Source organism: Ursus americanus, chromosome 17 (genome assembly GCF_024610735.1).
Source record: "Ursus americanus isolate L20-20 chromosome 17, mUrsAme1.1.p, whole genome shotgun sequence".
Taxonomy (NCBI): domain Eukaryota; kingdom Metazoa; phylum Chordata; class Mammalia; order Carnivora; family Ursidae; genus Ursus; species Ursus americanus.
In genome coordinates, this window is record NC_142143.1 from 41,081,911 (window position 1) to 41,104,898 (window position 22,988).

At 37.8% G+C, this 22,988-nt stretch overlaps 2 protein-coding genes across 3 annotated transcripts in view; one reads left to right on the top strand and one right to left on the bottom strand.

The window, feature by feature from the left end:
* GLIPR1L1 (GLIPR1 like 1) overlaps window positions 1–11,712 on the bottom strand; it is a 35,398-nt gene extending 23,686 nt beyond the window's left edge. For both annotated transcript variants that reach the window (XM_045811138.1, XM_087869111.1), the window contains exon 1: window positions 11,536–11,712. In XM_045811138.1, coding sequence (XP_045667094.1) covers window positions 11,536–11,712 — 177 coding nt within the window. The remainder of the gene's footprint in view (window positions 1–11,535) is intronic.
* Window positions 11,713–17,939: 6,227 nt separating this feature from the next.
* The window catches only part of CAPS2 (calcyphosine 2), a 45,870-nt gene continuing 40,821 nt past the window's right edge, over window positions 17,940–22,988 (top strand). Inside the window, exons 1-2 of the mRNA XM_087868921.1 lie at window positions 17,940–18,035; window positions 21,715–21,817. Of these exons, the coding sequence (XP_087725047.1) occupies window positions 21,737–21,817 (81 nt within the window). The 5' untranslated portion in view covers window positions 17,940–18,035; window positions 21,715–21,736. The remainder of the gene's footprint in view (window positions 18,036–21,714; window positions 21,818–22,988) is intronic.

Genomic DNA, 22,988 nt, shown 5'->3' on the forward strand with positions numbered 1-22,988 from the left:
CACAATATTTGTAGAGAGGAGGTGAGAGAGGTGCTTTACTAGCATCACGATGATAGTTTAGGCTCTCCACTTAGCCTTTGCTAAAAAAAGGTAGGAGGAGGGTTGTTGCTTCCCTTCCTCACCTCCAGTTATTTGTCCAGAATAGGATGGTTATTGTTTAAAAAAAAAAAAAGTTTTGGGGCGCCTAGGTGGCTCAGTCATTAAGCGTCTGCCTTCGGCTCAGGGCATGATCCTGGTGTTGCAGGATCGAGCCCCACGTCAGGCTCTTCCGCTGGGAGTCTGCTTCTTCCTCTCCCACTCTCCCTGCTTGTGTTCCCTCTCTCGCTGGCTGTCTCTCTCTCTGTCGAATGAATAAATAAAATCTTTAAAAAAAAAAAAGTTTCTTCCTTACTAGACTGCTCTTTTTCTTTGCTGAGAGAGCAGTCTTTTCTTGAGGTTTATTTTCTGTATCTGTTGGCATTTCTGGGTTTTGGGCTTCTTTCATACCTAGTCTAGGATATACAGGAGTCAAAAAGGAAAGACATGGAACTCACCCTGTCATTCCTTGAGTCTTGGAATCTCTAGCTACTTTGTCTGCTTTTTTTCTTTCCAACTTTAAGAGTCTTCTAATATTTGTCTTATATATAATATCTGAGGTTTTTAATCTATACCTAATGGGAGGAATGGTACAAATGAATCTACTCATCTTGGCAGGAAGATGATTTCTTAAGTTTTTTAAGCTCATTATATGTCCCATTTCTATCTCCATAGCTCCAAAAAAGACATTACCAGCAGGTAGTAGATTCTCTGTAATTCCTTGCCTCAAGAATTGTGGGCATGGCAGAAAGCTTAAGTAGCTAAAAATAAAGGCTACTACCAGTATTAGAACATAGCCTTGAACATACAGCAAGATTTCAGAGAGAATGGTAGCCTGGTAGCCTAGGAAGGTAGAATATCTAACGTCGTTCTCCCAGCCTCCATCAAGAGTTCTGTGTCATAGAACTATCCTGGAATCATGTCCAAACCTGGAAGGATAGTGATACTGGCATCCCAGTGGTGACTAGTTTGGAAGGATAATAATGATTATTGACTTGACTATTCAGATGATTCTCCTATCTTTTGGAACAAAGACCCAAGGTTTTTTTTGTATAATAATGGGGGGAAAGGAGTCCCTACAATGTTTAAGATTGTGTTTTTATTTTTTTATATATATATTTTAAAGATTTTATTTATTTATTTGACAGAGATAGAGACAGCCAGCGAGAGAGGGAACACAAGCAGGGGGAGTGGGAGAGGAAGAAGCAGGCTTATAGCAGAGGAGCCTGATGTGGGGCTTGATCCCAGAACGCCGGGATCATGCCCTGAGCCGAAGGCAGACACTTAACCGCTGTGCCACCCAGGCGCCCCAAGATTGCATTTTTAATACCCTTATCAGTGTGAGGACTAAAAATTACAATTAGGGTGATTTAATGGAGAAAATAAATGACATTTCATTTCCATTTTAAGATCGTAGATTTAAATTCATACTACTAATTTCATTGGTTAACTTCCTATATTTTTTGACACTTTAATCACTCATATTCCTTCAAACTACAAAAAAGAGTTACATGAAAAGTTTGTTTACAGTAGCCAAGAGAGACTTCAGCAGGTCCTAGAGGTCCTACGGGATGATTCATAATTTACCCTTCTGAAAAAATGAATAGACTGAGTGATGGGTTCTCATATACCCCACTCACAAAAATTATGCATACTTGGAAGAGATAAGATACCACAAATATAGAACCTCCATTTTTTTCACAGTTACTGTAAGACAGATATAATTGCAGAACCAAACAAGAAATCAGCAATAGCAAACAAATATTTTCAAGACAGGCCTTTTCACTTAATATATATATTCCTAGCTATAGCTTTTATGCAATTCATTCCTTTTCCAAAATATTTCAGTTTAGCTATAGACTCTGGAAAGCTTTACCTCCTCTTAACACCTGTGAGAATCCCAGTCTTTTGTCTGAATCATTGGACGTTTTCTCCATTTTAAAAGCAGGAAAACAAAACAAAACAACTAACAAAAAAAAAAAAAAAACCCAACAAAAAAACCCAAAAACCCAGCTTTAAATATGCTATATATTTTATTTATTTATTTGAGAGAGAGAGAAAGAGAACACTCGAGTGGGGGAAGGGGCAGGGGGGAGAGGGAGAGAGTCTCAAGCTGACTCCATGCTCAGGGTGAAGCCCAATGCAGGGCTCCATCACACGACCCTGAGATCATGACCTCAGCTGAAACCAAGAGTCAGTTGCTTAACCAACTGAGTCACCCAGGCGCCCCTAAATCTGGTATATATTTAAAATATATATGTTAGTTAAAACATAGTTCTAATGTAGAATAGCTTGTACCAAATCATCCCCTATCCAAAGTATGGTATAAGAGAAAATTATTCTCTCATTCTAATTAAGACCTAGTCTTAATATACAAATGGCAAACAATGGCTTTGAAAGAGTAGGAATTAATATCTGATGACTAAGGAATTACATGCATTTAAAACATGTATTTCAAGCCAGTTCAAACACACATAATATGGCAAACAATGGCTTTGAAAGAGTAGGAATTAAAATCTGATGACTAAGGAATTACATGCATTTAAAACATGTATTTCAAGCCAGTTCAAACACACATAATATATATAAATTATAATGATCTTGGTGTATGTGTAACTAAAAAAATCTATTTGCATTTTAGAATCCCAGGGACTCTGTAATCCGAGGGACTCATTCTTTCCCTTGATTGAATAATGTAATTAAACATCTTTCTAGAAAAAAATATTTTAATGTCCTCTTAGATCTGTCAATACTTCCACCTAACTTTAGTTGCTGTTAAGTCTCTAGCTGTTCAGGAAAAGTTTTATTGAGTAATATCCTGCCTTAACATGTAAATAGAAGAATTTGACATGCTTACAGACATAAATTTTAAAAAGCCCAATCACCTGCCTTCTGCCTAACCTATACTCCAGTACACGCTGCAAGCTCTTCTGATCAGAAGTCCTTGTATTATGAATTACATCCATATCACTGAAGCTCCTCTACATAAAGAGGAATAAGAAAATCTAAGAAAGTCTTCAAAATATAAACTAAAAAAGAGAATTGTAATAGTTTCATGTGATGGAGAGTTTCCACACTACCTTTTAAAAAATATGCTTATATAATCATAATGCTTCTACTTGTGCTATGGCAAGAAACAGTATATTGTGCATAGGGTTGAGGGCAGGAGGATGCTGGGATATGTCAGTAGGCTACTGCAGAATTTTTGCTATATATGGGTAATATAAAAAGAATGATGTTGAGTAATAAAAATAGTATAACAGTCAATGTTCAAAGTTCTTGAAAGGATTATGAAAAATGATGCAAATAACAAAAATAATACTGAAAAAATCAGATTTATTGAGTTATCATTGATATAGAAATAATTTTACATATTTAATGTGTCCAATTTGATGAGTTTGGACTTATGCAAACACCTATGATACCATCACTGTAATCCAGATAATAGACATCATGTCTAGAAATCTCCTAGAGTTTCTTATGTCCCTTTGGTGTTGTTTGTTTTTGTGGTAAGAATATTTAACATGAGACCTACCTTCTTCACAAATTTTGGAGTGCCCCATAACATATTGTTAACTATAGGCACTATGCTATATAGCAGATCTCTAGAACTTACTCATCTAACATAACCAAAACTGTATACCCTTTGAAAAATAATTCCCCAATTCCCCAACCACCTCACCTCCCAGCCCCTGACAACTACTATTGTATTTTCTGCTTCTATGAGTTTGACTATTTTAGATACCTCAAATGTGGAACCATGCAGCAGCATCTGTCCTTCTGTGACAGACTTATCTCACAGATGGCAGGATTTCCTTCTTTTCTTAAGGCTGAATAATGTCCCATAGCATGTATATACCACATTTTCCTTTCCCATTCATCTGCTGATGGACCCTTGGATTGCTTCTATATCTTGGCTATTGTGAATAGTGCTGCAGTGAACATGGAAGTGTAGATATCTCTTCATGATCCTGATTTCAGTTTTTTTGGATATATACCCAGAAGTGGGATTTCTGGATCTTATGGTAGTTCTAGTGTAATTTTTTGAATAATCTCCATATTGTTTTCCATAGCTGCAGCGCAATTTTACATACCCACCAACAGTGTACAATGGTTCCAATTTCTCTACAACCTCACCAACACTTGCTATATTAAAATTTATTTGTGTTATTATTAATCACTTCTAGCATAACAAACATTTGCAATTAAGAAGAACAGCAATCTGAATATAAAAGTCATATTAATTCAACAAATATATGGGGAAGAAATGAGAAGAAAATAAGATGGTGCTAAACCTCTTACTTTAGAATAGCATCAGTAGATATTTATTCTTTACATTGGTAAAGCAATTATTTAATGAACGACTTTGGGAACTCTTGTCATACTGCCTGTTAATGAGCTAGCTGGGGTAGGGGGCTCGCCCTTCTGCCCCCAAGAGAGGTTGAATCCTAACTCACCTTCTCTACAACTTGTGCCAGTAAAGAATTAAACTTCGTTAAGCCACTGACATTTCAGGGTTTATTTTATACCATAGCCTAGTCTAGCCTCATAAAACTTACTTCTAGAAGTGGAGTGAAGCCACAATAAAAATCTAATCAAACCACCCTGAGACCTAGGTAGGAAGGATCCCAGCTCTGGGCCCAGATTTTATAGGACGTCACATATTACACCCCCCCAGACACAGTGTATTATAAAATGACCACTAGATGGACATGAACACTAGAATGATGAATAATTTTATGTTGATAAAAATATACAAAAAGACTTAAATTTTCAAAAAAGTTTTTTAAATACTTAAATTGTTATTCATCCATTATAACTTTGCCTTTTAATTTTAAGAGCATTTCAATTATTTCAGAAGAAATGCAAATTTAGTTACTGATAACATCAATGAAAATGAGCAAAATTATTCTGATCGAATCCAGATCTGGACAAGTTAGGTGAAATCCCTGAAACCACACAATCTTTACTAAATAAAGATTTAATTACTGAGCAAACAATGAGACTGTAGGCTTCCATTTTTATGCTTCCTCTAGCCCAAAAATGATGGTAAGCTTGCCTGAATCATTTGGGGAATTTAATAGTTAGCTGGCAAACAGCGAGGAAACTTACACAAGGGGCAGGAATCCATGTGATTCAGGGCCAGAACATCTGAAAAAATGTGATCTGTAACTCAGAAGGGAGACCATGAGCCCATTGAACTTGAAGCTCTAAGCAGAGATTGGAAAACAAAGAAATAGTGTTTGTTGGTTGTAGTGTGTGTTCAGCAAGATTATTTTAGGAGTAAAAGAACTGGCCAGCTTGGAAGCAGAAATAAAAGGTAGAATCAAGAAATGTAGGGCTTTTGGGATGCCTGGGTGGCTCAGTCAGTTAAGCGTCTGCTTTTGGCTCAGGTCATGATACCAGGGTCCTGGAATCAAGCCCTGCAATGGGCTCCTTGCTCAGTGGGGAGCCTGCTTCTTCCTCTGCCTCTGCTGTTCCCCCTGCTTGTGCTCTCTACCTCCCTCTCCCTCTCGAATAAATAAATAAAATCTTAAAAAAAAAAAATGTGGGGCTTTTGAGACATAGGAAAGAAACTGCTTCTATATAGCATATAATAAGATATGAGATGTTAAAAAGTCATTGAGAGACATGTTCTAAGACTTTCATGTGATTAGAAAAGCTCAGGACAAAGAGATGAAGTATATGACACCAAGGAAATCCTCTTAATTGATTAAAAAGTGCCTCAGCAAATGAACAGATTAGGGTATATCCATTTCCCCAAAACTCACATTTCAAGAAAACTGGTATTAAGACGAACAGGAAAAGCATCACAGTGAGAAAACAAAGACAAGACTTGAAAATTTCTCTAACTGGTACTTTAAGTGTGGGTATTGGTATTTGGAACTGATTGGAGGCATACAGCTGAAAGACCTTAAGAGTTTTTGAGACAAATGTATTTCCAAAGATATTGGAAACCTGTTATGAAAAAAGCCTGTGAATGTTGGATACTTTAAATGACCATTGACCTTAACCTTCCATGGGCAGAAAGCAGTCTGAGAAGGCTATGGCTCAAAGATGGCGTATTTCCCAATGCCCAATTCAAGTTAGCCTAGGAGGATGATGGATAAGGAAGAACATTTTAGAGGGAGAAGATAGGTACCACAGAAAATAATAGACAAGGGAACTCCTACCTCCTCTAATCAAAAAAAAATTTTCTGGCCCCCAGTATAGTAGGTCTTCGTACTATCTCCTATCTAAAGATTGCAGAATCATTCTGAACCAATGATTACTGTGTGGCTCCCATTCTTCCACCTTCTGAATAGAAGTGTTTGTTATGGTTGTCTTGTCTTGCACTGCCATTGAATATTGTTTGTGTGGAGGACAGACACAGTCACTAGGCCAAGAGTATCCACAACCAACCTTGTTGGGTTGTTGCATACAACTCAGAGATTTAAGACTGTGTCAATAACTGAATAAGATATTGGGCTTTATCTCTTAGAGGAGGCCTTGAATTGTTCTATTTATGGGAGGGAAGGAATAAAGAATAAATAAATATGTACGTACATACATACATACCTGATGATCATAAAAACAGTCTGGGCTTGAGACATTTAATGCAAGCATGTTAGGATTATCAGACTAATTCTGGCCAGAGGGATATGAGTGGGAGTGACATATAGCACCTTCAGGTCTGATTTTACAAATACCTATACAATCTTCTAGCTTTCTCAGTGGTGACTCTGATAAAACATTTGTTGGCCTGATGGATCCAAGATATAAGCAGCCTATGGCATTGTACGAAGAAGAGGTGATACAGAGAATGGTCCAACCAGTATTGGACTTTGTGTGAGGGAGATACTAAACCTATATTGTCAAAAGAATTATGCTAAGTGAAATGAGTCAGATAGTGAAAGACAAATACTGTATGATCTCACTTATATGTGGAATCTAAAAAAACAACTCATAGAGAACAGATTGGTGGTTCCTGGAGACGGGGGTGGGTGAAATTGTGAAGGAGGTCAAAAGGTGCAAACTTCCAGGTTTAAGGCAAATAAATTCTGGGGATGTACAATAAAGCATGATGATGTGATTATACCTAACCATACTGTATTGTATATTTGAAAGTTGCTAAGCAATTAGATCTTAAACATTCTCATCATACGAAAAAGAAATTGTTAACTATGTGAGGTGATGGACGTTAACTAAACTTGTGGTAATCATTTCACCATATATACATATATCGAATCATGTACATTTTAATATAATAGTATATATCAATAAAAAAGTGGGAAAAAAAGGCCTCCAAGCTTTCAGGATTTATTTGTTAACATCATAGTCCACCGTTTTTTGATATATATAGAAAAAACATTTTTTTAAGTTTAAGTAATAATCTCTATACCCAATGTGAGGCTTGAACTCATGACCCCAAGATCAAGAGCCACATGCTCTTGGCCAGCCAGGTGCCCCTGATAAATATAGAAATTGACATGAGAAATGAGGTGCTTAGTTTTCCTGGATGATCAGTAGTGGAAGACAGGAGAATCTCCTGTTGAAGACTCAGCCAACAGTTAGCACTTCCGCTTCCATTAGTTAGCACTTCTGCTTCTGGCCAAGATGGAGTAGCAGGACCAGATTTACCTTCCCACTTGAAAAAACAGAATATGTGGAAAAGCAGGTGTCAGCACACATAACATCAGGCGAAAGAGGCCAGTGCTCCCTGAGAGTAGGGAAACTAATAAGGTAATCCTCAGCTTACTCCCTTGAGAGAATGAGAATTTTCAGACCATAAAGAATTCCCAGGAAAGAGAGATCGGCATGGAGAGAGAATTCTGAAGATGTTCAGAGGGTCCTGCTGGAGTATTTAGCAAAGTACTGATTAGCACATGTATGTGAGGAACCTACCCAAGGTCAGGGAATGAATCACTCAAAAAGGTAAGAGAAATATTACCTAATGCTCACTCAGTCCTGGGAATAGTGCCTCTTCTCTCTAGCCAGACTGGAAAAACCTCATAATCTTGGGAACTGTGTAGAGTACTCAGAAGAATCTTGGCTTAATTGTGGGAGATATTTATCCCTAGCCTAAACCACCGTTTTTTTTCCTGCCCAACAAATCTTAAAAACAAGACTCAAATGGGTCAAAATGCCAGGTAACATGAATGTATGACAGGAAAAAAAGTCCAGAATATTTATAGAAATCCAAAAATAACCATCACCCAACAAAGTAAAATTAGCAGTATCTGGCATCTGATAAGAAATTATCTGCATACAGAGATGCAAGAAAATACAATTCCAAATGAGAAGAAAAATCAATCAATGAAAATCAAACCAGGACTGACACAGATGTTAAAATTAGTAGACAAAGCAAGACTGAGAAAAAGAATAAAAGAGCATCAGTGAACTGTGGGAAACTTCAAGTGGTATAATGTAGATATAATTGGAGTCTCTAATATTTTAGTAGACAATGACTCAAATTTTTCTCTTTTGATTAAAACTGGCAGATCCAAAAAGTTCAGTGAACTCCAGGAAACATGAACATTGTAATACCAGGGCATATCAGATTACTCAACACCAAGGATAAAGAGAAATTCTTAAAAGCCGCCAAAGGAAAAATGCATATGATATACATGGAAACCAATAAAATGATCCAGCCAGTTTCTCATCACAAATAACGTATGAGAAGAAAGAAGACAGTGCAGCAACATCTTTAAAGTTCAATTTAGAATTCTACACACGGTGCTAATATCTAGTAAAAATTAAGGAGATGGAAAGGTGTCCAAAGATACAAATTTCCCATTATAAGATAAATAAGTACTATCCATATAATGTACAACATGATTGATGAGGAGAATGAAAGCAAAAGAAATGTGGATAAAATTAAATTTCCTTACAACCTGCAGCCCATTGACAAATACTTGAGACACGCAGAGTATGACATTCCTCAAAAAACTCACAATCACACTGTTTTATTTATTTTCATTTTTTTTTAAAGATTTTGTTTGAGAGAGAGCACAAGCTGGGGGAGGAGCAGAGGCTGAGGCAGAAGCAGGCTCCCCACCGAGCAGGAAGCCACTACCCGGGGCTCAATCCCAGGACTCTGAGATCATGACAGGATCAGGAAAGCAGACACTTAACCCACTGAGCCACCCAGGTGCCCCATTTGCAACTGTTTTAATGTTAATGCTTTGATAGCGGCAAAAAGTAACCTTAGCTTGACAATAACCAGACCTCCAGGATCCTGTATGTCCTCTTCGACATATGCAAATCCTTTTGGAAACTTTTTTTTGTCTTTAGCCCCCTCCCCAATTTAAAAGTCTATAATCAGTTGCTCCTAACAATCCCAGTGCAGCTTTTTCTGCCCATGGCTCCTGGCCCTGTGCTTTACTAAAAATCCCTTTTTGCGCCGAAAACGTTTCAAGATTTCTTTCTTGATCATTCCCTCCTGGCCCACATCACATCAATGATGATTATGGCTAACACTGCTGTATGATATATAGGAAAAGAGAGTAAATCCTAGGAGTTCTCATTACAAGGAGGAATTTTTATCCTTTTTTTCATTCTTTTTTTTGGGGGGGTAATTGTATCTATATGAGAAGATGGACATTACCGAACCTATTGTGGCAATCATTTCACAATATATGTAAACAAGCCCTCATGCTGTATGCCTTAAAATTATACCGTGATGTTTGTCACTTATTTCTCAGTTCGACTGGGAAAAATATACAGTTAATAAAATTGCATGATAGAAAAAAGATTAAGGAGAAACAAAGACTTTTATAATATAAAAATTGATAGGATGAAAATCAACAGACTAAAGTATAAGAAATGTTAATGCCATTTAGGCAGAAGGAAAATGATACCAGGTGGAAATATGGATCTGCACAAAGAAATGAAGAGCACCAGAAAATGTAAAGGGCAAAAATAACAAAAGCTTCTACACGTTTACAAACTCAAAACTATAAAACAAGGTAAATGCAAAGAAGGCTTGTTTCCATTCATGTCTTCTCCACCCTAGTCTTTTCTTCAGTCTCCAGCAGCTAGGTATTTAAATTTAAATTAATATGTATATCCCTTTATTGCTTCCTTTGGAGAACATTAGCATACACAGGTGCTTATATAAAATGTGTATGTGTTTACATATATTTGCACATAAATTTACATATGCATTTACATATATATGTAGGATGTATATATTTACATATACACACACAAATATATATGTATATATATTTAAATAGCATTTTAATGACATAAGATAATCCTTAAAAAAGATATTCAAATAAGTATGGAGGCAATGATGTATAGCAAATCCATGTCATTGACCACCCTAACTTACTGGAGATTAAAGTATATATTACATATTAAAATATTTTAACAATTCTGCATTAAAGAGATCAGTTTATTTTTGTTTAATCCAGTGTTTCCCAAACATTGTTGAAACCTCTTCCCCCTCAAAAAGAATGTTTTCCCATGTAGCAGAATAGTGCAGTTTTGAATTTTAGTGCCTGAATAGTGATTTTATAATACTTCCATTTCATTTTCTGTTGGCTAGAAAGGGAGAACGCTGGAACAGATGCTTTACAATGTAGCTACAACTGCATAGCACACAAGCAAAACGATGCTGTCAACATGTATGCTCATAATTTCGTAATGATAAATCTACATGCAAGAAAAACGCAAGGGAAATTTCTAGTGATAAAATTTATAGTCCAGCATTTATTTAAAAATTATAAATTCTATGGTTTGTTTTAATAATCCAATATTTTTTATGGTCATTCTTCAGTAGAGTACTCTTTTTGCCTTAATGTCTATATGATGGAAGTCTGCAAAAGACACCATCAGTTCAATGTTTTTGGAATTAAACTTCACATATTTATTATTTTTCATGGAAATGACAATCTGATATTATTCAAGTGTTGATTTCATTATTTACATCCTTGTAGAACATTTCTTAAAAATGAATATTACACATGTAGTACTGTTCCAACCTAGAGTTCATAAAATGTAAAATCAGGTGAGAGGACAAAGAGAATCTCCATCCCTGTGCTATTTCTTTTATATGAAATATCTTGGTTGTGCGATTTGGGAAGTGCTAGTGGGAGAGGGGTGGGGAAAGCTTTGAGAAGTTGCGAAGTACATTTATTAAGCCTTAGTGGTGAAGACCAAACAACTCCCAAACACTGCCCTTCCGGCCCGCCACCCTCCACCCCCACCCCTCTCCTTCCCCCCACCTCCATCCCCATCGCCATCTTTCTACCCCTACCCCCTTAAAGGGAGCTAAGCCTTGGCAAGATACAGCTTCAAGTTTTCCTTTTTCGTCCACTCCTATCACTACCCTGGAATATAGACCGACTAAGGCGTGATTCCTAACTGCATGCTGAAGATCTGGATTGAATTCATACAAATGAGTACATCAAATTTACCGCCCAGATACTTCAGGATGAACTAGAGAAATAAGATCCCAGCCCCGTCCTTTCTCACCATGTGTTTCATGTCAGCCGCGGGGGGCCACACTTTGCCACGCATTTCGTTATGAGCCTTGACGCACTGGTCTTTAAAACTCCGGTCTGTGATAGAGGGGACTTTAACAGACGATTTACTGGCTACCAGACAGAGACCTAACGTCCATAAGCAACTCAATTTTTTCCTCAGAACCATGGCGGGATGCAGAGGATGCTCTGACTGCGTGGACCAGTAACGGCTCGGCCAGCCAGTCTTCCTTGGCCCCTGGGGACCACGCTCTCTGCCGGCTCCCTCCTCCTGCACAAGCTCGAGCTCAGCACGGGGATGCTCAGCGGGCTGGCTGCCAGAGGGCAGGGCCAGAACCGAGGCAGCACAAACAGCAGGATTAGCCCATCACAAAGCCCTGGGCTACAGGAGAAAAGTTTGAGTCGCCCTCTGGTGGAGAGTTTCAGCCGTCCAGCAGCCTTTCTGCGAATCCAATCCAGAACCACTGCGGAGGGCCCCTGAATTGCAATCCAGATCGCCACATGGAGGCGGCACAGCGTCATGTAAAAAGGCAACATGTATTAGATGCTGAAAACGGACGGGGCCTGTACAAAACCCTTTATATTAGTAACACAGACTCAGCTTTCATATATAGTTTTATTGTTTTAAATAAACTGCAGCATCATACTGCCCGTATCTCCAGAAACTGGTAATAAAGCAAGAATAGGCATTTTCTATACTCCATATAGTGTGATTATTACTTTGCCAAACATATAATAATTTAGTAATTTGCATTTGTTTTCTCATTTGGAGACAGACTGCCTAGAAAGATAAAAACAGAGAGGTGTAGCTAAGTGGTTCCTCTGGACGAAATCTCACATGCTTGATACTTGAGTTTGGAACAAACCTATGGTTTGGTTACTAGTAAACTTCTGAGAAAGGATTGCTTTAGTGGGCATTCTAAAGACTAGGGCAGAGTACATTTGATCTTATTTTATCTACATTGCAATATCAACCAACTTCATTTGGCTTAATGTCTTAAATACATTACATCAGTTGTTATTTAATAATAAACCAGCATTTTTGTGTGTGTGACATTAAAAGACATTTTCCAGTATTTCTGTGTTTCAAATAAATATCTTTATTTGATGATCTGAGGTTGTTTACAATGCCATTTAATTCAAGTAAATTTATATTTATAGCTACTGAATATTCTAGTCAATAAATCTTTTCACTAAAAAAAAACTTTGATGCAACTGGTTACCATTTTTAAATAGAAAATAGAAAATTAGGGGGTGCCTCGCTGGCTCAGTCGGTGGAGCATATGACTCTTGATCTTGGGGTCATGAGTTCAAGCCCCATGTTGGGTATAGAGATTACTTAAAATAAAATCTTGAAAAAAAAAAGAAAGCAGAAAATTAAATTATAAAATGGGGGAAAAATACAAGGATCCTAATGGAAATTCTATTGAGTAGTGGAGAAAATATTTGTCTGCCTCTGCTGATGGAGAACTGCAATGTATGTGACTTGAGCATTACTTAACACAGTCCAAACTGAGCTTTTCATAGCCCAACCCCAATCTGGATCCTTCCACAATTTCCCTATCTCAGTTAATGACAGCTTCATCTTTTTGATTGCTCAGGCCCCAAACTTTGGAGGCTTTGGTCCCTTAGCAAATTCTGTTGTCTTTGTCTTTATATTTTCAGAACTTGATCACTGCTCAGCATTTGAAATGACACTCCTTGATTTCATGGATAATTGCAATGGCTTCCTGGTGGAGGTCCCTGCTCCTGCTCCTAACCTTCTATAGTTTATTCTCAGGACAGCAGTCAGAGTGATTGTATATAATCTTTAGCATACTTAAATACTTGGAGTGTCTGTTATGTTCTAGGCGTTATTCCTGATGCATGGGATTACAACCATAAGAAATAAAGCAATCTGCCTTTCTGGAATTCTAGTGAAGGGAGACAGAGAATAAATGATAAACATAATAAATAAATTTTATAGCCTGATAAACCCGATAATATGTATGGAAAAAATAAATCAGGCTAAGGAGATTGGGAGCACTGGGGTGGGTGTGGAGGTGAGGGTGGCAGGTTGTGATTTCAAATAGGGTGATCAGTGTGGATGTCTTTGAGAAGGCGACTTTTGAGCAAATACTTGAAGGGGATGCAAGAGGAAAGTATGTGGTTGTTGGAGGAAGAGTGTTCAAGGAAGAAGGAGTTTCAATACAGGATGGAACTATAATACTTGGCAAAAATCACATGGAAGATGGGAGAGCTTAGTGATTATAGTTGAACTATTCTAATGTCCTTGTATTCCTGGGGAAGAGTAGAAATATGGAGTAATTTTGACTTTGTTAAGTGATGCATACGTGTTAAACATTTAAGAATCACTACTAAAAAATAGGAATACCAAACCAGTAGAGGGAAAACAACTTTTTGAGCATTTCTAGAACCTCATTCTATTGTCTCTATGTATATTTATGTTCATATTCAAATATTTAAATACTAATTCTCAACACAGCATCCAAAATGATCCTATTAAATGTAAGTCACGTCACTCCTCTGCTTAAAACCTTCCAATCGATGGCTTCCCATGGCAGTTAAAACAAAATCCCAAGGCTATCCTCACTATTATCTTCAAGGCCCTAACCAAGAAGGCCCTTTTCTGATCTCACGTACTTCTCTTCCCTTCCTTTTCTCTCCTTCAGATACTCTGGCCCCTTTAATGTTCCTTAAAAAAGTGACAGTGCTGCTATCTCAGGGCATTGCTCACTTCTTTTGCCTAGAACTCTTTCTCCCAGAAAGCTACATGGCTAGTTTCTATCTTTCAAATATTTGCTCAAATGTCATCTTTTCAAAATACCTCACAGTGGTATTTTACATTACCCATCCTACACCTATCACTTCCTATTGTCCTTTTTCTGCCTTCTATTTTCCCCTAACCCTTATCCTCATATCATATACAATTTATTTACATTTTCATATCTCCCTTCAAATGAATGTAAGCCCCATGAGGCAGGGGTTGCTTATTATTATTTTTACTCCTGTATCCCCAGCATCTCAAAAGAGTTCAGTATTTGACGAACAAACTAATAAATGAATCTTCTAAGACTCCAATCATGAGTTCCTTTCATGAAGTCCTCCAATTAGAAGGAATCTAATCATTAAATCTAATCATTAAATCATCACCTCATGGTCCTATATATTATTACTTTATTTCTCTTTTTCTTTCTGTAGTAGTCAGAGTTATCCAGAAAAACAGAACTAATAGACATATACTCCCACCCCACTCCCTTGTACACACACAGGTACATACATACAGATTCTGAAGAAACTGACTCCCACTATTGTAGGAACTGGCAAGCCTAAAATCTGTAGGGCAAGGTGACAGGCTAAAGATTGGCTTAAGAGTTGATGTTGTAGTCTTGAGTCTGAAGGCTAGAAACTCAGGCAGAATTTCTATGTTGCACTCTGGAAACAGAATGCTCTGGGAACCCTGTCCTTTGGGAGTACTTTTAGAGAGTTCACCACAAAGGTGTGATTGATTAACTCCTTGACCATGGTTGATGAATTCAACCTCTAGCCCCTGTCACCTCCTCCGAGGCCTTCCAACTTCCGACTCTAATCACAGGGTTGGGCCTCCATCCTCAGGTGCTTTCTAAGAGTCACCTCATTAAGATAACAAAAGAAGTTTCCTTGCTTTAAGCGTTTAGGAAAATTTGAAGGGTTTTAGGAGCTCCATGCCAGAAACAAGGACGAAGATCAAATATATATTTCTTATGATAAATCACAATATAACAGCCTTCCCTCTTTTCAGAACCTTCTGATGACTTCCTGTCATACCTAAAAGATCCAAAATCCTAGGTTTGGTCCACCAGGCATGATTTAATCTCATCATGGCTAATCTCTGCCCCCTAGTCTACATTCTCCACTGGCGCACAGGCCTCAGCCACATCCCCCTGCTTGACAAGAATGCTCTATCCCCAAGCCTTTTGCACTCGCTATTCCCTTTGTCGGCAGAATTCCCCTCAGCAAAGCCATACGTGGTCCTACAGCGTATCCCTTCTGTCAGTGTCTACCCAGTAACTGGTTGTATTTTCCTTCACATTAATTGCTACCTGAGATGATATTATTTATTTATCTAATGTTTGTCGCCTCAGATTTTAACTTTCAGTGAAACCATGGTTTTATTGGCTTTATTGCTATATCTATAGCCCCTGGAACAGCTACTGAACACTTATGCCCTCAATGAATATTTATTAATGAGGGAATGAGCACTCCTAACTCTCTAATAATATCATATACAATTGTAAGCTTCTTTAGAAACTATTTTATGCATCATATACATACTAGAGGCTCAATAGATATTTTAGACTCAGTTTGAAAGGCAATAAATACTAAGTTGGCTTATATACTTTACTTTTTCTAACACTGGATATATTTGCAGATAGTAGGTGATCAATGGATATTTGCTGACCTTCAAATGCAGATTATTTTAGATCTGCAAATAATCTAGGTTAACACATGGCTAATTTAGTATTGTTTGGTGTATGAAGAAATTAATTGGCTGTAATAACAACAGAACTTTCGTGATTAATTGTTTTGAAAATTGGCAAAAAAGTACAATTTATATGTACAGGCCAAAGGCAGGCCACCCCAAAATGTGCCGCTTTGTTATGATTATTTTGAACAAAAGTTACTTAAGGAACAGCCAATGCAAAAGAACACTCTGACCTGCTCCCTGCTTTGTCTCCAGAAAGCAAGAAATAAATCTTCCATGTGAAAGTACCTTTCCTATATCAGGAGGTAAGAGACATCCTTATCATCAGGGAGGAAATTTAGAGCCCAGAAGGCTGTATAAACAACCCTTGCTACTTTTTACTAATATATTATCCCAGCCCAAATTCTGTTTAGAATAATTTACTAAAGTCCCAAAGTTAAGTTTTCTTTGTTTCATCAATTCCTCACAGATGTATTGTCTCTTTGTCCAAAAAGTATAAAAACTGCCTACTTTGGTCATTTCTTTAGGTCTCAATTTCATTATTGGGACTCTGTGTGCACATACCTTGTCTTTTCCCCTTGAGTTTATCTTGTGTCAGTTTAATTCTTAAACCAGCTGGAAGACGTCAAAGGGTAGAAGGAAAATGTTTTTCTCCTCTCTACATATAATCAGTAATAATCCAATATTACTGCTTTTGTAATACGTGTTTTTACACAATGTCTGGATTGTATAAATGTGTTTTTTGGACTATATTCCTAATGGCTTAGAGGACTATATTCAGAAATACTGAAACAATTTAGGTGTACTAAGCCTAAGTGCCAGGAACAGACAAGGATATGTCCTCATGTTATTTTCTTGAATATTTATTTATGGAATGGGCAAAGTTAGTGGGCACTAGAATTATTTAAGTTCTTTAAAAGCTTTTTAAAAGTTGAAGTTGAGTCTTTTGTTTCATTTTTACTTTCTTTTTTTTTTTTTTTTTTTTTTTTTTAAAGATTTTATTTATTTATTCGACAGAGATAGAGATAGCCAGCGAGAGAGGGAACACAAGCAGGGGGAGTGGGAGAGGAAGAAGCAGGCTCACAGCCGAGGAGCCTGATGTGGGGCTCGATCCCAGAACGCCGGGATCACGCCCTGAGCCGAAGGCAGACGCTTAACCGCTGTGCCACCCAGGCGCCCCCATTTTTACTTTCTTTTTCCAGTTTTGCTTTTCTTTCTGTGTGGGGAGAATGGGTGGATGAATTTTATGTAGGGAAGAAATAGAAGGAGTGATTACTCTATATGCATTGCAAACATATTTGTAGTTTTACTCCAAAACTGACTCCAACCTGCAAATTTAGATATATACATTTTAGGGAAGCTAACTTTGAAAAGACACTCTAGATTAGAAAAAAACCTTGATCCTTTGGTTGGAGAACTGGATTAGGCTTCAGACTTTGAGTGTCTGACGCTTGGCTGTGTAATTCAGGAAAGTTACAGGCATATTACAGTGGAATGGAACCCAAGAAATATCTCACACCAGACTTTTCCTTTTATTGATGAGGAATGGATGACCAAAGACATTGTATGCAGAGCCAAGAATAAAATGGAAATTTCCAGATTCCTAGGCTTATTCCCTTTCCATTGTATTGATATTTTCATTTATAAAATCTCTATACATCTATATATCTATGTATCTATAATTATATATCTCTCTATAATACTATAATGTAGTCTTGTCTTTTTAAATAATTGCAAGCTCCTTGAGAGTGGACATTACAGCGTAATTTTTTCCCCTCAAAATATCTCTCTGGGATTTGAATTCCTGGTAGATGTTCTATAAAATATGTTAACTAGAGCTCACTTAAGTGGAGAATTATACAACAGCCGTCTGGATCCGGGCCAGGCTTTGGCTCTCTCTCTCTGAGCAGAAGCAGCCCAGATGAGTGAGTCTTCTTCCAGATCCCCGCCAGGATTTAGAGGCGCCCCGGAACTAGTCCCCGGATGAGGCTCAGAGGCCGCTGCAAGGATTTCAGCACCGCCCTCGGGTGAGTAGACCTGCGGAGTAGCTCGCAGTGCGTAGCGGGGGTTGGCGGAGGTACGACCCTACACAGCGTGGGGCAGGAGGTAGCGTGGAGGGAATGAGAGATTTGGGCCGATGATCTTCTCTTCCGTGGAAGTGGGAAAGTGTTTGGAAGCCCAGCGTGGGGACGCCTGTTGCTAGGCAACGTGCAGCCGCGGGCTTGGGCTTGCTGGAGTCTACCAGGAGCTGTGCCTTTCCAGCAGTCTCAGGAGGGTCTCGGTGGAATTGCCCCAGTTGGTACCTTTTTCATCCTTCCCACCGTGGAGCTGCTGTTTACCCAGCTTATTGGGTCAAGTCAGGTTGGCTGTCCCGTGTGTCCCACCCCAGTCCCTGGAATCTAAGATAGGACGAGGGCGGAGCGTTAGTTGTACTTTGCAGGTGTATTGATGCGTAATCTTAACTTTGTGGGGAGTGGATGTACAATTACTATGAAATTAAGAATGATGCTAGGTTCATTTAGATACTTGGGTCTGTTATCACCTGGGCCCCAGGATAAACTTGGTCCTCACCTGCGGAGGTTAAATACTAAAACTTTTCCTCTTTCCTTGATTATGGAATGGATTTGATCGATTTAGTCTTCGCTTTCCTTTATGTTCTGATTTGGTGTAAGCAAATAATAGCCATTAATGTCACTAACCAAGAAAGAAGTGGTGATAATTGCAATTGGAAATAATCATCCTTAAAAAATGAGAGGAGTGGGAGTAAGTGCAGTTTTTATGGTAGCAATAAAGATAATGTGGTAAGATTTGAATCTGTTAGTCAGCAATATTCATTACATGCTAGCTGTAGTATCTCATGACCTGGCAGCAGTTTGGATGGAGACAGAGCCATTCAGAAGTGCTTTTCCCTGCTCCTACCACCTCTCTTGTCCCCGGCATAGCCCAACTATATATTCCGTGCTATAGGACCAGGACGAACTTTGGTATGCATTCCCAAGATCTGCTCACATGCCATTTATTTGAAATTCTGATTCTTTTGCCACCAAGTTTAAGTTTCTGGTGTTCTAGAGTCCCTGCAGCTCACTCTCCTCTTTCTTCTGACCCGTACAAGCAAGGGTGTAGTATTAGAAAGAGGTCTGAAACTGGTGGAAGTTCACACTCAGTAATAACTGGCGAATAATTTGGCAAAATGAATGTCCCCGTTTTGGGTCTGATTCCTCAGTTTGAAAACCAGAAGGTTGAGCTGTTTTATATCTGCAGTCCTGTCCAAATCTTAAGATTTTTTGACGTAAGGTGTCAGTAGCCTGACGGCTCTAATTCTACAGGTCCTGGAGTGTTCCACATATGGTAGTTGCCTTTTGAATACTCCTGTTATAGCTGAGTGAACCATCTGTGTGCTAATAGTTCTGAAACAACTCATATCTGAGTTGACTGAATTCACTTATTTAGCAAATATTTATTAAGTTCCTACTGTTTTCTAGGCTTTCTGCTAAGTGCTGAGATACAAGATGAGCAAAACCATAGTCCTTTTTAAAGCTTACAGTAGAGTGTGAAGAATAATAGCTACCATTCATGCTTTGGATGCCTTATCTATTGTTTGAAGACAGAATTTATGTGTGACATGGTGATCCTGTCATATTTAGGTTCAGAGAAAGGAAATGAAGGATGTCTTTAAAATGTGTACAGGTATTTGACTATGCATTAATTTCTTTATTGACTAAATAAATATTTATTAAGTATCTGCTGTATTAAGGGCATGAGATACCAACCTTCATGGACTTGACAGTTTATTAGGGACATGAAAAGAGTTCATTACAAGTGAAGAGTAATGACCATCAAGCTTGGGGAAGTACAGGGACTAGAAGGCCCTGGAAAGAGGATTTAAATTTTGTTGTTTTTGTTATTTGCAAATGAATGAGGGTTATTTAAAGTGACCTGTAGTGATTTGAAATGGCTACAAGAGTTCCTAAGGTATAAATAATTGTGTGTTTGCTGTGTGGAGAAGATCACTTAGCTGATTCCTCAGTGTCCCTGTTTCAACTTGGGTTTGTTGGCTGCTAATTATCACGGCAAATACAACAGCTTCTGTGATGTGACTAAGAGCAAACAACAACCTTCTCCCCCACCCCCCAAAGCAATAACAACTTTAAAAACTTGCTTCTTTGTGAAAGATAACTCAGAAAAAAAAGTCGAATTATTTTTAAATCCAATGATTTGTGATGTTTTCAGAATATGTCTACTGTTGGTTGGTAAGTCTTACTGACATTACTCTTAGAGTAGAAATCTAGCCTTGGGGTATGGGGTTTTAGGGGAGGGGGCTATGGAAATGGGGTAAAGGGAGCCATACAGGTAAATTAGCGAAGAACTGGAATATCTTTCAGGATTTCACTGGGCCTGCAGTAAAACTACATTTTAATAATAACAATGATGTCTACCATGTGTTGAATGACCATAGTCTACCTAATACAGAAAGATGAGAAAGGTGCTAACATTAAACTCATTTTACATATTAGAAATATTGCCTCTGAAAGATTAAGTTCTTATCCAAGCATACATTACAGGGAAGTGTCAAAAATGAGGATTTTAATGTGAGTCTGTCTAACTCTATGCTGACACTATCCCATGCTATCTTTCCCTAAAAAATTAAAAAGAAAAGAGTTTACTATTAAATCCAAGTGTAATAATAGAAAAAGAAAGTATGACTTGTTAAACAACATATCCTCAGTAATATAAGGTTGAAGTGTAAAGTAAAATCTTCAAAATTTGCATGACTGAGATATTCATCTGATTTTTGTTTTGTACATTTTTGTTCAAGTTGATTATTTTCAACATTCTCTCACATGCATTTTTACCAGTTGCCTCATAATTGCTAATTGGACCATCCACTGTATTTTATTCTTTGTATCAGAAAATACTGTTTACGTAACACATTTTTTTATCCACTTACTCCAGCAAAATCAAAACTCATAAAGGTTTAGGAAAAGAGTAAGGAAAATAAATTTACACCACTTTGTGGTAGAGAAGTACAGGCATTTGTTTCGTATTACTACTGTAAAAAATTACCACAAATGTAGTGGTCTGAAACAACCTAAACTCATCATTTTACAGTTCTGGAGGTCAGAAGCACAAGATGAGTCTTCTAGGGCTAAAATCAACATGTCAGCAAGGCTGATTCCTTCTGGAGGCTCCAGAGGAAAATTCATTCCTTGCGTCTTCTAGCTTGCAGAGACTGCTCATGACCTCTTCCTCCACTTTCAAAGCTAGCTATCTAGTACCTTCACTCCTTTCTGACCTGTGCTTTCCTTCTTACATCTTCTCTTTCTTACTCTGATCATCCTGCCCCCCTTTTATAAGGACCCTGGTGATTACATTGGGCCCTCCAGATAATCCAGGATAATTTCCACACCTCAAAATCCTTTACATAATCACATCTGAAGTCTTTTTTTGTCATGTAAGGTAAACATATTCACAGGGTCCAGTGATTAGGACATGGACATCTTCAGAGGAACCCTATTCAGACTAGCATTTGCCCCATAAATGTTGCCCCACATAATGTAATTGACCCACAGAAAGTTGATTTTGGTAAAGACACAAGAATGATTAACCACATGATTTCTTTCCATGAAGTAGTGTTATGTAGTTTGTATGGCTTGTTTAAAATTAGAGTAAGAGTTATCATTTTGTGTGTTTTTACCTTTTTCAAAGCATACTGCAGACGTGAACTTGAATGGATTTAGAGGTTAAAGGAATTGCTGCTTCTGCTACGAATCAAACTCAGCCGTTCGCTGGAAGAAAGAAGCTGCTGCAAGTATGTGTGCTATATAATTTTCCTCTTGTAGGATGATTCAGGAAATAATTTTCTGACTCTTTTCTCCATGTTTTTATGACAACTTGTACTCACAAATATTTAGGATCCATATTTCCTAGATTGAAGAATTGAGTGGCCAAAATTGAAGATAATCATTATTTGAAAGTGGGTCATTCCTTGAATTAGTGTTATTTTAAAAAATCAAGCGTATTCTTATTGTTTTCATATTCTTATTTAAAAAATTATCTGTGTGTATCTGCAGAAAATAGAAGAAATAAGGATAGTAGGAAGAAGAAGAGAATATCAGTATACATTTTGTATTAGCTAGGTAGAAAGAAAATCAGAGCTCCTATTATTAGGACTTTTATTCTTCATAACCTTCATAATATCACCACTGTGTATATTTATCACTGATTGAGTACAAGGTTATAGCTGCTTTGTCCTTGTTTCCACCACAGAATTGGGTATATATAAATTTTAGTTTAGAAATACGTAGAAGTGATATATATCTCCTTGCTATTCTTTTATTTATTTATTTATTTATTTATTTATTTATTTATTTATTTATTCATTCATTCATTCATTCATTCATTCATTCATTCAAAAGAGAGAGAGGGCAGGAGCAGAGGGGGGGAGCAGAGAGGAGGAGCAGAGGGAGAGGGAGAAGCAGACTCCCCACTAAGCAGGGAGCCTGTCGAGTCAGATAAGCCTCTGCCTTCAACTCAGGTCATGATCCCAGGGTCCTGAGATACAGCGGGGCGTAGGGCTCCCTGCTCAGCGGGGAGTCTCAGCTCCCTTGGCCTCCCCCAACTTGTGCTCATGCTCTCCCTATCTCTCTCAAATAATAAATAAAATCTTAAAAAAAAGGAAAATCTTTAATATGTGATAGAAGTGTGCTGCTGCTTTAGGCTATGATATGTATGTCATTTATATACAGTTGACCCTTAAACAACTCCGGTTTGAGCTGCACGGGTCCACTTATGTGCAGATTTTGCTCAATAAATACAGTACAGTACTGCAAATGTATTTTCTCTTCCTTACGATTTTCTTAACATTTACTTTCTCTAGCTTACTTTACTGCAAGAATGCAGTATATAATACATACACATATGTGTCAGTATGTAATAACATACAAAATATGTGTCTGTTTATGTTACCAGTCAACAGTAGG